Below are 11083 nucleotides of genomic sequence, written 5' to 3' on the forward strand. Positions count from 1 at the left end.
AATGGACAAATCTATTATTTTTTAGCGATTTCAGCTGTTGCAGAAGCAGAGTCTCATTCAAATGATCGGAATACGCGCATCAAATTTTTACTCTTCCCCCTTATTCACATAGATTCGTCTTATCTGGACATTTGAAAATTCCATGCAATCCGTGGTTGGAGAGTAAATGCAAATTCTAATACAGTAGTTGGTTTATGCATATGGGCTGTTATGATCAAAAAACCCCCTCAGAAGGTATTTTTGACCCCCCCCCCCCCAGGATATATTTCTTACTGCGCTAGTGCTATAATGTTATGGGAAAGTATTAATGGGTTCAGCGACTATCCCCATTCTGACATTTAGTGACTACTCGCTAGTAATTTTTCGAAACTGAAGTTTCATAAAGTGCAATTTTAGACGACCTTTCATGATGTTAGGGGGAGGGAGTTTTGAAATATTTTACCTGGAATTATTACAAAATTCAAATTTTGTAATGCAATTTCAAAACACCATTTTCAAAGGATACAAAGAGAAATAAATTTGGAGACCTCCTTTGATAAATCTCTATATTTTAGATATTTTAGTTAAAGATGCTGTGCCCCCCCCCCACACCAAGCTTGTATAAATCAGATACATAATAAAAGGTCAGTTAAAAAGTCAACCGCCCCCCCCCCCCCTCTTTGAAAACTTTCTAGATTTACCCTTGGTGCTGTAGTATATAGCTGGTTTTTTTTTTTTTTTTTTTTTTTTTTGAGTTGTGTCAATTGGACTGTTTAGTACAAAAGATGGTAGTAGTATTCCTGGTAGGGGACTACAGCTTGATTTAGGAATACTTTTCAATGTAAGTCTACCCCTAGTGCAGCCAGAAATACCTTCTGGAGGGGATTTTTTGATCAAAAATACCTTCTAGAGAAGATATTTTTTGAAGAAAAATAACTTCTGAATGGGATTTTTTATCAAAAATACCTTCTAAAGGAGGTTTTTCGATTAAAACAGCCCTTCCATATGCATAAACTACTGTATAAGAATTTGCATTTATGTTAAAACCATTGGCTCGGGGGGTTGGGGTGTTTTTACACCCAAAACTCCCTTTGCTGCGCAACTAAAGTCTACCAAGGACATGAGCTTTGCACCCTTTTTAATGGAAACTTTAAAAAAACGACTTTTCTCCCTTTGCCCCAACTGTTTCCCCCCCTCCCCCCATTTTTTCAATTATCTCTCTTTCTCCTCTTTTAAATTTCAAACTGATTTTTTTTTCCGTACAGTTTGAATGGGAATTAATTACTAAAGAAACCAACTATCATTTTTAATTGATTAAAGTTTTTTTTTCTTTTCAATTAATTCATTAGACATTTATAAATTGTGTTTTTCACATTTTTTTTTTTTTTTTTTTAAATTTCCTTTTTTCTTCCTTTTTTGCTCTTAGTTACAAAATGAAACTACCCATTTTTATGACTGCTTTGATTTTAGTGAGTAGTTTTTTTTAAGTAACTGATTACCCGTTAACTATCTTATACTTACTTGTCTATTAATATTCTCTTATGTTCTATTTTCTTCAACTTACTTTTATTGTAGTTTAAATAATCTTATTGATTTTTGTACTTTTTTTAGTATGTAAAGTTTTATTATATTGTAAAAAAATACGATACTTTCAAATGCTTTTTTTTTTTTTTTTTTATTTTCAACCAATAGTGAAAACTCTGTAAGCAGTGTTTACAATTTATGAGAAAATGTTTGTTATGGTACATTTTAGTCTTTGCAATGATCTGTATTTTTTCTTTCTACAACTTTATACAGCATTCAGTATTATTTAAAATTGTGCTTGCTGCTGTTGAAGTTAAAGTAAATAAATAAATAAAGTAAAATTAAAAAAAAAAAAACTCCTTTTGTTAAAAAGTCCCTTGTTTTATTTTACATGTTTCTGAAATTTAATTTGATTACTGATTTGAACTTGAAGGGTTTATTTGTTTCTATTTATTACTTTATTTCTTTCTTTTTCCTGTAGGAATGGGGTTTTGTTTGTTTCTGTCCATGACTGTTATTGGACCCATGCTTCTGTTGTAGAAATTATGAATAAGGTATGTTGTTTTTTTTTCTTCTGTATGTTTCTTTTGCTAATAGTTGAAGCAAAATGATCATCATTTTTAACCTTGAAATTAAAATAGTATAACATAATGTACAACCTTGTTCAAAGGACTAACTGGAACCAAATGCGCTCTGCGTTAGCCCAAAATCCTGATGATCTGGGTAATAAGCAAAACTCATGAACTTATCATGACTTATCATTTATTATGATAAAAAGCTACATTTCATAGCAAAATTTCGTGTACAGTATAACTTCAATTTAACGACATTTGATTAAACGATTTCCTCAAGATAATGATACATTTCACTGGTCTGGATTTGACTGCATTGAATGTCTATGCTCCTCCAATTAACGATGTCCTTGATTTAACGATTTCCTCAATATAATGATACATTTCACTGGTCCGGATTTGACTGCATTGAATGTCTATGCTCCTCCATTTAACGATGTCCTTGATTTAACGATTTCCTCAATATAATGATACATTTCACTAGTTCGGATTTGACTGCATTGAATGTCTAAGCTCCTCCATTTAACGATATCCTTGATTTAACGATTTCCTCAATATAATGATACATTTCACTGGTCCAGATTTGAATGCATTGAATGTCTATGCTCCTCCATTTAACGATGTCCTTGATTTAACGATTTCCTCAATATAATGATACATTTCTCTGGTTCGGATTTGACTGCATTGAATGTCTATACACCTCCATTTAATGATGCCTTTGATTTAAGGATAACTGTTTCCAGTCCCTTGACAAACGTTAAATGGGGGTTATACTGGAATTTTTTACACAACATTAAAATACAAAGTCTGATAATAAAGTTTGGTGAGAGGAGTTGGAGTTGTGGGAGTAAGAATCAGTCTAGAGGATTGAGATCTAGTGAGTATGGTAGATGTTTAATTTGCACCACCCATTTTTTCATCAGGAGCTGTTTAGAGGACAGACTTTAAATTGATCTTTTGTTCATTCATTTTCCTGTGCTCAGTTAAGAACCAGATGCACTATACAAGCACTCTGAAAAACAAGTCTTAGATGGAACACAAACACAAACAATGATCAACGGGGGGGGGGGGGGACAGGTGACACCTATCACTGCACAGGTGCAGTATTTTGTTTCGGCAGTGTTCCCAGTTCGACCTTTCTGACTTTATTCATTGAACTTTATTGTTAGAGGTTGTATAATAAAAATAATTTTTCACGTTATTTCTTAACAGGGAATGGGTCCACTTTTTTCTGTTTCAAACATATGTGGGGCTTTAATAAAGCATAGTCACACAAACGCTTCATCAAAAATTAATGGATCTAAATACAAGTGAAATATTTAATGTACTTCTAGTTCAATCTTGCTATCATAACAAAACATTACTTTCTATGTGAATATTTTTAAATCTTTAAGTTGATCCAGATAATCTTTATAAATGAGGGATGGATAAATTCTATTGTATATCTATATAAATAAAACAAAGGACATATATATGTGTGTGTATGGTCCCAATACAAATCAGTTTTCGTCAGATCTGGACTAAATTTGGCAAGGAGGTACTTGGAGAAGGAACGTAGGGGTTTTAAAACGCCAAAAAAAAACGAATCATTTTAATTTTAATTTTAGGACCCGAAAATGGCATTTAATGGATTTTTTTACCGGAAATAATTGTCTGATTTCTTTGATTCAGGCCCCCTTAAGAAGCCACACCACAGAGTTCATTCATTTCTTTCGAATTTGAAAAAAAAAAAAAAAAGGCTGTAAAATCACCAGGAAAAAAATCAAAAAGCACTGCTAAGCCTAATGAAACAGAAATTTTAAATCGTAAAATTATCGTTTGCGCGATCTCTTTTAAAATTACTTTGTTTTTGTTTTGAGGTAAAAATTTCCCCTTTTGATTATTATTTGGCAATTTATCTTCTTTCTTTTTTTTGGGATTTCAGTTGTGTTTATGGAGGGTTGCATTTAATTTTTTCGGGAACTTTTGATTTGCCGTTTTCTTTCTTTGAGAATGCTTATTTTGACGGGAAATTTTGTAGTTTTTTTTTTTTTGGTCTCTAATTGAAGCCTGATTAATGAACATGCGTCACTTGAAAAAACTTTTATTTTCGAGGTAGACCGTGCTAAGCTTGGCAATGCAGCTAGTATATATATATATATATAATACAGTAAAATCTCACTATTGTTAATACCAACTCAGCAAAATATCAGTTACAAAAAAATAAATGTTCAGTCCCACTTCAATTGCCATTAGGATAATGTTTTACAAAATCTTGTTTCAATAAAATAATGGTTTCGCAAAAAACTGCTGCAACAAAATTATTTGATGCAGCAAAAATGTATCATTCAAACCATGCATCCAAAACTGAGGCTTTGAAAAAAAAAAACCCTGCTCTGAAATTATTATTTTTTTTCCAGATTTGCAGAGAACAGTTTGTGTCTCTCCATAAGCAAGCTATATTGGAAAACTTGTCAGCCTTTTTTCTTGAAAGATACGCCAGTGTTGCTGATGAGTAAGTTGCTAACAATTTTGTTTTGAATTATCTGACTCTCACCTAAAAATATAATGATGGCATGCAGCAGCCAATGAAACCCTTGAAACACTGTGACGTTGAGAAGTTGAGCTGAGTTTCTTTATCTAAATCAATGAAGCAAATGCTGAAATAGATCAAGTGCTATTGTTTTCAATAGATTAGAATAGTACTGGGGTAGCAGTGTATACAAATTTATTGAATAATGTTTTTGAATTTATTCAACAAAACCATTTGAATTTTTAGCAGGCAATCAATGATGGGAAATTTTTGACACTTGGTATTCAGTGTAATTGCCAAATGTTGTTCTTTCATTCTGGCAAGATCAGCAAGGCTGCAAAAAATTTAGTGGGCAGAATATATATCATTATTGTGAGCATCCTATATTGAAGCCACATTTGTAAAATAGTAAGTGTGCTGCAAAAAAGGGCAGCGAGTTCAAATCCCGAAGAAATTCAAATGGAACTGCTTGCAGTTCACCGAAGTTGGGGCAGGGAGGGGGGGGGGGAGGACCAGCAGAGGCAGTAGCCTCCCCAGTAATTCAAATGCAATTATTGTTCAGTTTAGTTACACTTATTCTTTTAAACATAATCTAGCAACAAGCCTGTAAAAGTAGCGTTTGTTCGGAGTTAAATAGTCTTAGAGCAGAAATTACTAACTAGAGGGAGCAAGTTCAATCATTGGCTTAGAAAAAGCTAGGGCAAATATTCCAAGTCCTATGATTCAGCTACAATGAATAAATGAGACGGTTTGCGTGGAACTGGTTAGAGAAGCCTGATTTTTTCCAATATTTCACTTTGAAATCTTTCATGTGACTTGGGATCCTTGCTTCCAGATTGAAAGGATTTGCTCTCACTACATAAGTTATCCCTTCTCAGTGGAAATTCCTGTTGAATGGGATTCCTGTTATGTCACTAAGATGTGCTGCAGAAATGTGTTTACAGAAATTGTCTTTTGCCAAACTTCCTAATAGTTTAAGGCTCCTCTAAATGCTGCCAAGTCTTTCTTCAACAACTTCCTACCTTTTTGCATGAAGCTAGGCTGACACTGGATGCCATATCTCATTTTTTTTTCACTGAATTTGGTGACCAAGTTTTGTCAAGCCTCATTATTTCTAATCATTCTTGGACACTAGTTTTAGGGCAAGAAAAGACTATTTAATAAGAACAAATAATTGTGTATGGCAGTTTTTTTAGTGCTTAGATTTAGCAATGCCCCGAACTAATTTTTTTTTCTTAGTTGGCAAAATGAAATTTCAATTTTTTGCCAAATGATAAAATATAAGTATTCACACATACATGAGAAGGAACATTAGGCACCATTAAAGATATTTTTAAAACAAGAAAAATCTTAATGTTGCAATATTATGTTGAAATTTAGCGAATCGTCAGCAAAATTCTCTGCAAAAGGAAGTTTTTTGGGAAGTCACAGTGAGACAGTGACCTCTCGTGACCTCCCATTGGTGTTTCTGTGCTTAGACTCAGTTTAGATGCTAGTCACATGTAAATTCTTTAATGTTGCTTTATTGGTATTGTAATTCAAATTTGTGGCCAAAAAATATGGTAGACCCAAAAATTTCAGAAGTAATCATCAATATATTATTTGAACTGAGAGATGAAAAATGTTTCCAATTTATTCTGACTCTTTAGGGTAAATAAATAACACAGCTTGAAAATTTTCAATTTAATGAAAACGTAAAATAATTTTTAATGAAATGGAGAAGTACATAAATAAAGAATAAAATAGTCATAACTAAATTCTGTGGTTTCTATGTTTTATGCATTACTAATTTTAACACAAAAATATTATTGTTTTCCTTTTCCTTTAGTAATTCTTTTCTCATCAGTGGTGGTATTTTTATTCAAAAAATGTTGAGCTACTCATGTATTTAATCTATTTTATACTTATCTTTCCTACTTTTGCACAAGAACTTAACATTAAGTTGTAAAGCTGTTAACTACTGGGGGATCTTTTCTCCTTCAATATTAAAAAAAGTTGTTTTCAACAATATTATTAATATTTATTTTTAATTTTCGTAACTTACTATCTACTTTTTTTTTAATTTTAATTTGCGATATATTTTATTTAATTATATTTTTACTTTGTATAACTGGAACCTTTTTCCCCCATAGGAATATACAAAGCAATAAGAACAAAGAAAAATCTGCTAGATTGAAATTGAGAGACGTGTTAACTAAAGTTCCTGAAAAAGGTGAATATTATTCTGCTTCTTGAATTTTACATTGCTGGTTTAACAGCAACCTCAAAGCAGGTAATTGTCATCTTTGTTGCTGTTGGTGATGGCACAAGTAGAGTTAGACCGAAGTGCTAAATACTGAAACTTTAGGCCAAGCATGGGCGCCCACATGCAAAATTTTAAGGGGGGGGGCTCAGATATTTTCCCCATTTAAACCAATTTCAGGACTGATAAAAGTTATTCTAATTCGACATTTTCAATGGCTTATTCATTAATAACTCTAGAAGAAATATTTTTACATGTTTGCAAAGAAAAAAGTACTAAAAGCAAGGAAGTTCTAATTTATAAGGGGGGGGGGGCTTGAGCCCCACTTGCCCCCTCCCCCCATATGGGCACCCATTGGGCCAATTATAATTGGGCAAGCCTAACCTGGCAGCATTGTGAAGGCTACGCAGATCCTAATCACAGCATTACGATGCTGCCAGGTTAGGTTTGCCTCAACTTTCATGATTGAAGCTTCTGCTACTGTAAATATTGGGTTTTAGCATTAAGGGGGAAAACTAGTTTAGAAGGCCGTAATTTTAGTGTTTTTCGTGATTTTTTTTTTAACAGGAAAGAAATAATCAGAATTCTTGCAGGATATTTTATTCATATTCTGAAGTACATTTTATACTTTTTTAAAGTCATTTCCACCAAAAATAGTGGAGTTAGAAGCTGATTTCTATATGGATGGTCACCATCAGAACTTGTTGCAGCCAGAACACCATTGGAACGCCATTAGGTTCACGAGCTAATGGCTCTCTGGTCCCTGGGTTTGACAGACAGGAAGAAACAACTCTGGCCCATTTTCGTAGTGGACAGGCCCGTGTCCAGATTTTCATTTAGGGAGGGGTTTAAAAACTAGTACATCCTCAACTGGGAGGCAGGGAGTTCAACCCCTTACAGACTTGGGTTTTACATTAAATTGCCGATCCCAGTATGACATTTATACACCTGTAAAGACTGCTTCCCTCCCCCCTCCTTCCCGCACTTGAAGGATAATTCTGGCTGAGAAAGTGACTCCATCATTTTACATCTTTTTTTATTCAAACTTTAAAAAAACCTTGTTTGTTTCTTTCTAATCAAATTTGTTTATTATGCAGTATATGCAATAAAAATGTTAAAAAAGCTTTTCGCAAGTTCTTTTATAATGTATCAGGTTTCATATTCTGAAGTAATGCTTAATATACTAGACAAGAAAAAGCTTATTGCAGATGCAAATTACATTACCAAACACAATCGACGCATCTTCATTGCTGCAACATATACCAAATTCATAATGCTTGGTATTGATAAATCATTGTGTGATTCATCCCCTACAGTTTTCAAAAAGTATTATTCTAGTTGATAAAGCAGTCCCAGTTGTAAATTGCATCAAATTAAAAGTTTTATTTTTTTTTTCTTTTCTTTTCTTTTTTTTTCTTTAATATATCGCTGCACACTAACTTTCACATTTGTGTTAATAAAAACCAAATACACATTTTCTTAATTTGGCTTATTAATTTTTTCCCCAATGGGAGGGGTTTAACCCCTAAAACCCTCACCTTGGATACGGCCCTGGTAGTGGACATCTTCAAACTTGAAAATTTTCGGAGGGGTCGAAGATCTTTCAGACTTGTTCCAAGTGTTCTGTTGAACAGCCTTCCTGTGACCATATACTGTCGTTGCCTGGGGCTCTCCGGGAGGGATTTGACTGAAGACCCAGGGACGGTGCTGGATTTCTTGGGGGTAAACAAACTCATGGACCTGGTCTAGCACTGCTGACCATGGGGGCATGCAACAACAACACTTGTTGCTGGTGTGCATTCCTGAAGTCACAATTTTTGTCTGTAATCGTTACAATTTTTCTTTCTCACAAACAACTTATTTCCCTAGAATATGAACCTGTTTGTGACCAAAAAAGTTGAAAATTGCACGTTTTTGAGGTGTTTGATTACAATGTTATGTTTTTCTACCATTTTTTTCGCACTTCCTGCATTAAAAAAATATTTTTATTAATAACATCATCAAAGAGTTAGGTTCATATAAAGTGTAATTGAATAAAGAATATTCATGCAAATTTTCAGAACAGTTGGTTAAAAACTCTATGAGCTAAAATGCACACCAGTTGAAAGAATGTTGTTTCAAGAATAACGTGCGTGGAAAAAAAATGCAGTGAATGTTTTCGAATCTCCACAGTCACTTTAAGTGCTCATAGCATCAAAACTAACCAGAATTTTTCACTCAAATTGTGGCAACATAGTCTTGAATAGTTTTACTAACATTTTATGAAATTTAAAAAAGTGGATTTTTTGACCGGTCTAAACTGGTTCCCCCCCAAGCGCACAAAACAATGTGTATAATATTTAGTAAACTACTAATTATCTGCGGGTCTAAGATCGTCATAAATTTACTTGAATGTTCATACAATGGTTCGTAGTATTTAGATTTAGATTATAGCAGTTAGTTTTTCAAATGTCATCATGTGAAGAAGACTGATAAAATTTTTTGGTAGTGACATTGTACATTTAAAAAAGGTGGAAATTAAAAAAAAAAAAAAATCATGAGGCAAAGTGAAAAATTCTAATATTTCCGACAAAATATTTTCTATCTGATTATTACAAGTGCTTTTGATCAAATGAATAGATAATGAAACAATCAATGAGTAAATAAATAAATTGATTGATTTATACATGAGAATTAATAAATGAGTGAATAAAATAGTGAATGAATATCAAAATATAGGAATGAATGAATAAATTAGTGAATTATTAAAGGGAGGAATGTAAATTATTATTATTTAGGAATTAATCGATAAAGGAATACATAAGTGATTTAATGAGTGATTGAATTAGTAAACTAAAGGAACTATTTTACTTTACTGTTTCCATCTTGTTCGGCATGCACTCGACTAATTGTAAAAAACATTTAAAATACAAATAAGCTTAATATTAAATAACTGAATACTGCACTGAATGTTAGTAGATCTCAATTAATATTTAAAATGTTAACAACAAGAACTTTATCATTTTATAATAACAAAAATAATTTTTGACCCACCACAAAATATTATAAGTATCAATTTTTGAAAAATGCTTGTATTATCATATGCTTTGATCTTCAGAGATAACTTTTCACTGACTGGAACAAATTTTATGTGTTACTACATAGTTAATATACAGGGTGTTCCAAAAAGAATGACCCGATTTGAAATGGGTATATTATGAAAACTATTGAAAGTAGATTTTTTATTGTTAAGTTATTATAATTATATAGTAGAAAGTAGTATAAGTAATTATAAGTTAATTTTATATTGTATGGATAATAATAAAGTTTTTTTACATATAAAATTAAAGTTGCTCAATATGTCCACCATTGGATGCATGGCACATGTCTACACGGTAGTCAAATTCGTCCTAAACTTTTGCAAGCATGTCTGTATCAACTGATTCCACTGCTTACATAAACAACCCGTGTCTTTGAATTGCTTATATGCCATCTTCTAATGCTCTTCGGGACAGGAGGTTCAACACCAGGGTATTCTCAACGAAAATCGCGCTGAACAGTTGTTACGGACTCGCACTTTGCGAAGCGTAGAACATAATACAATTTTTGTCGTGCAGTCGCCATTTTCACAAACACTGAAATGGCAAGCGAAGAAAGAGAGTTAGCGCTACCTGTAGGCAACTCCGTAAAACTCGAGATTTTCCCCATTCTAACAATACCTTTATCTAATGAAACGGATTAAAATCTGAATAGTTATGATTATTTGAAATTGGGTCATTCTTTTTGAAACACCCTGTATTACCAGATTGGTGGCACTAAAAGCAGAGTAAATGTTTCACCATACCACTTTGACCCTCTGTTTCACTTTGCCCCTACTTTTTTTTTAATAATAAGTGTTCTATTTTTTAATTAAATAGGTACATTTGAGCTGGATAAGGTTCTGGAATCTGTTTATTTCTTCAGCTGAAGATGGATCTCACATCATTATTGACCCTGCTTTTGAGCATGTTGTGATATAAGTACCTGTGTCTTCATGTATATATGTACATACTCTTAATTAAAGAAAAAAAAATAGTTTGCAAACGTAATAGCAAATGTTTACTTATCAAACAATGCTATCTTCTCATACAAACTGGGATCTAGTCTGTTTTATCTCACAACTAACTTAAATAAGTGCATGATACAAAATATGCTAGGGTAAGCTGCTAAGGTCAGAGTTCCCAGCCAGCATTTGATAACTGCAGCTCCTGACTGAAATTTTGGGTAGGGAGAAAT

General features: G+C 32.8%; 1 protein-coding gene across 1 annotated transcript in view; it reads left to right on the forward strand.

The window, feature by feature from the left end:
- The window catches only part of LOC129225911 (DNA-directed RNA polymerase, mitochondrial-like), a 78173-nt gene extending 67318 nt beyond the window's left edge, over positions 1–10855 (forward strand). The window contains exons 27-30 of the mRNA XM_054860444.1: positions 1985–2057; positions 4475–4569; positions 6720–6799; positions 10726–10855. Of these exons, the coding sequence (XP_054716419.1) occupies positions 1985–2057; positions 4475–4569; positions 6720–6799; positions 10726–10775 (298 nt within the window). The 3' untranslated portion in view covers positions 10776–10855. The remainder of the gene's footprint in view (positions 1–1984; positions 2058–4474; positions 4570–6719; positions 6800–10725) is intronic.
- Positions 10856–11083: the final 228 nt, after the last annotated feature.

The sequence above is a fragment of the Uloborus diversus genome, chromosome 7, assembly GCF_026930045.1.
Source record: "Uloborus diversus isolate 005 chromosome 7, Udiv.v.3.1, whole genome shotgun sequence".
Classification (NCBI taxonomy): domain Eukaryota; kingdom Metazoa; phylum Arthropoda; class Arachnida; order Araneae; family Uloboridae; genus Uloborus; species Uloborus diversus.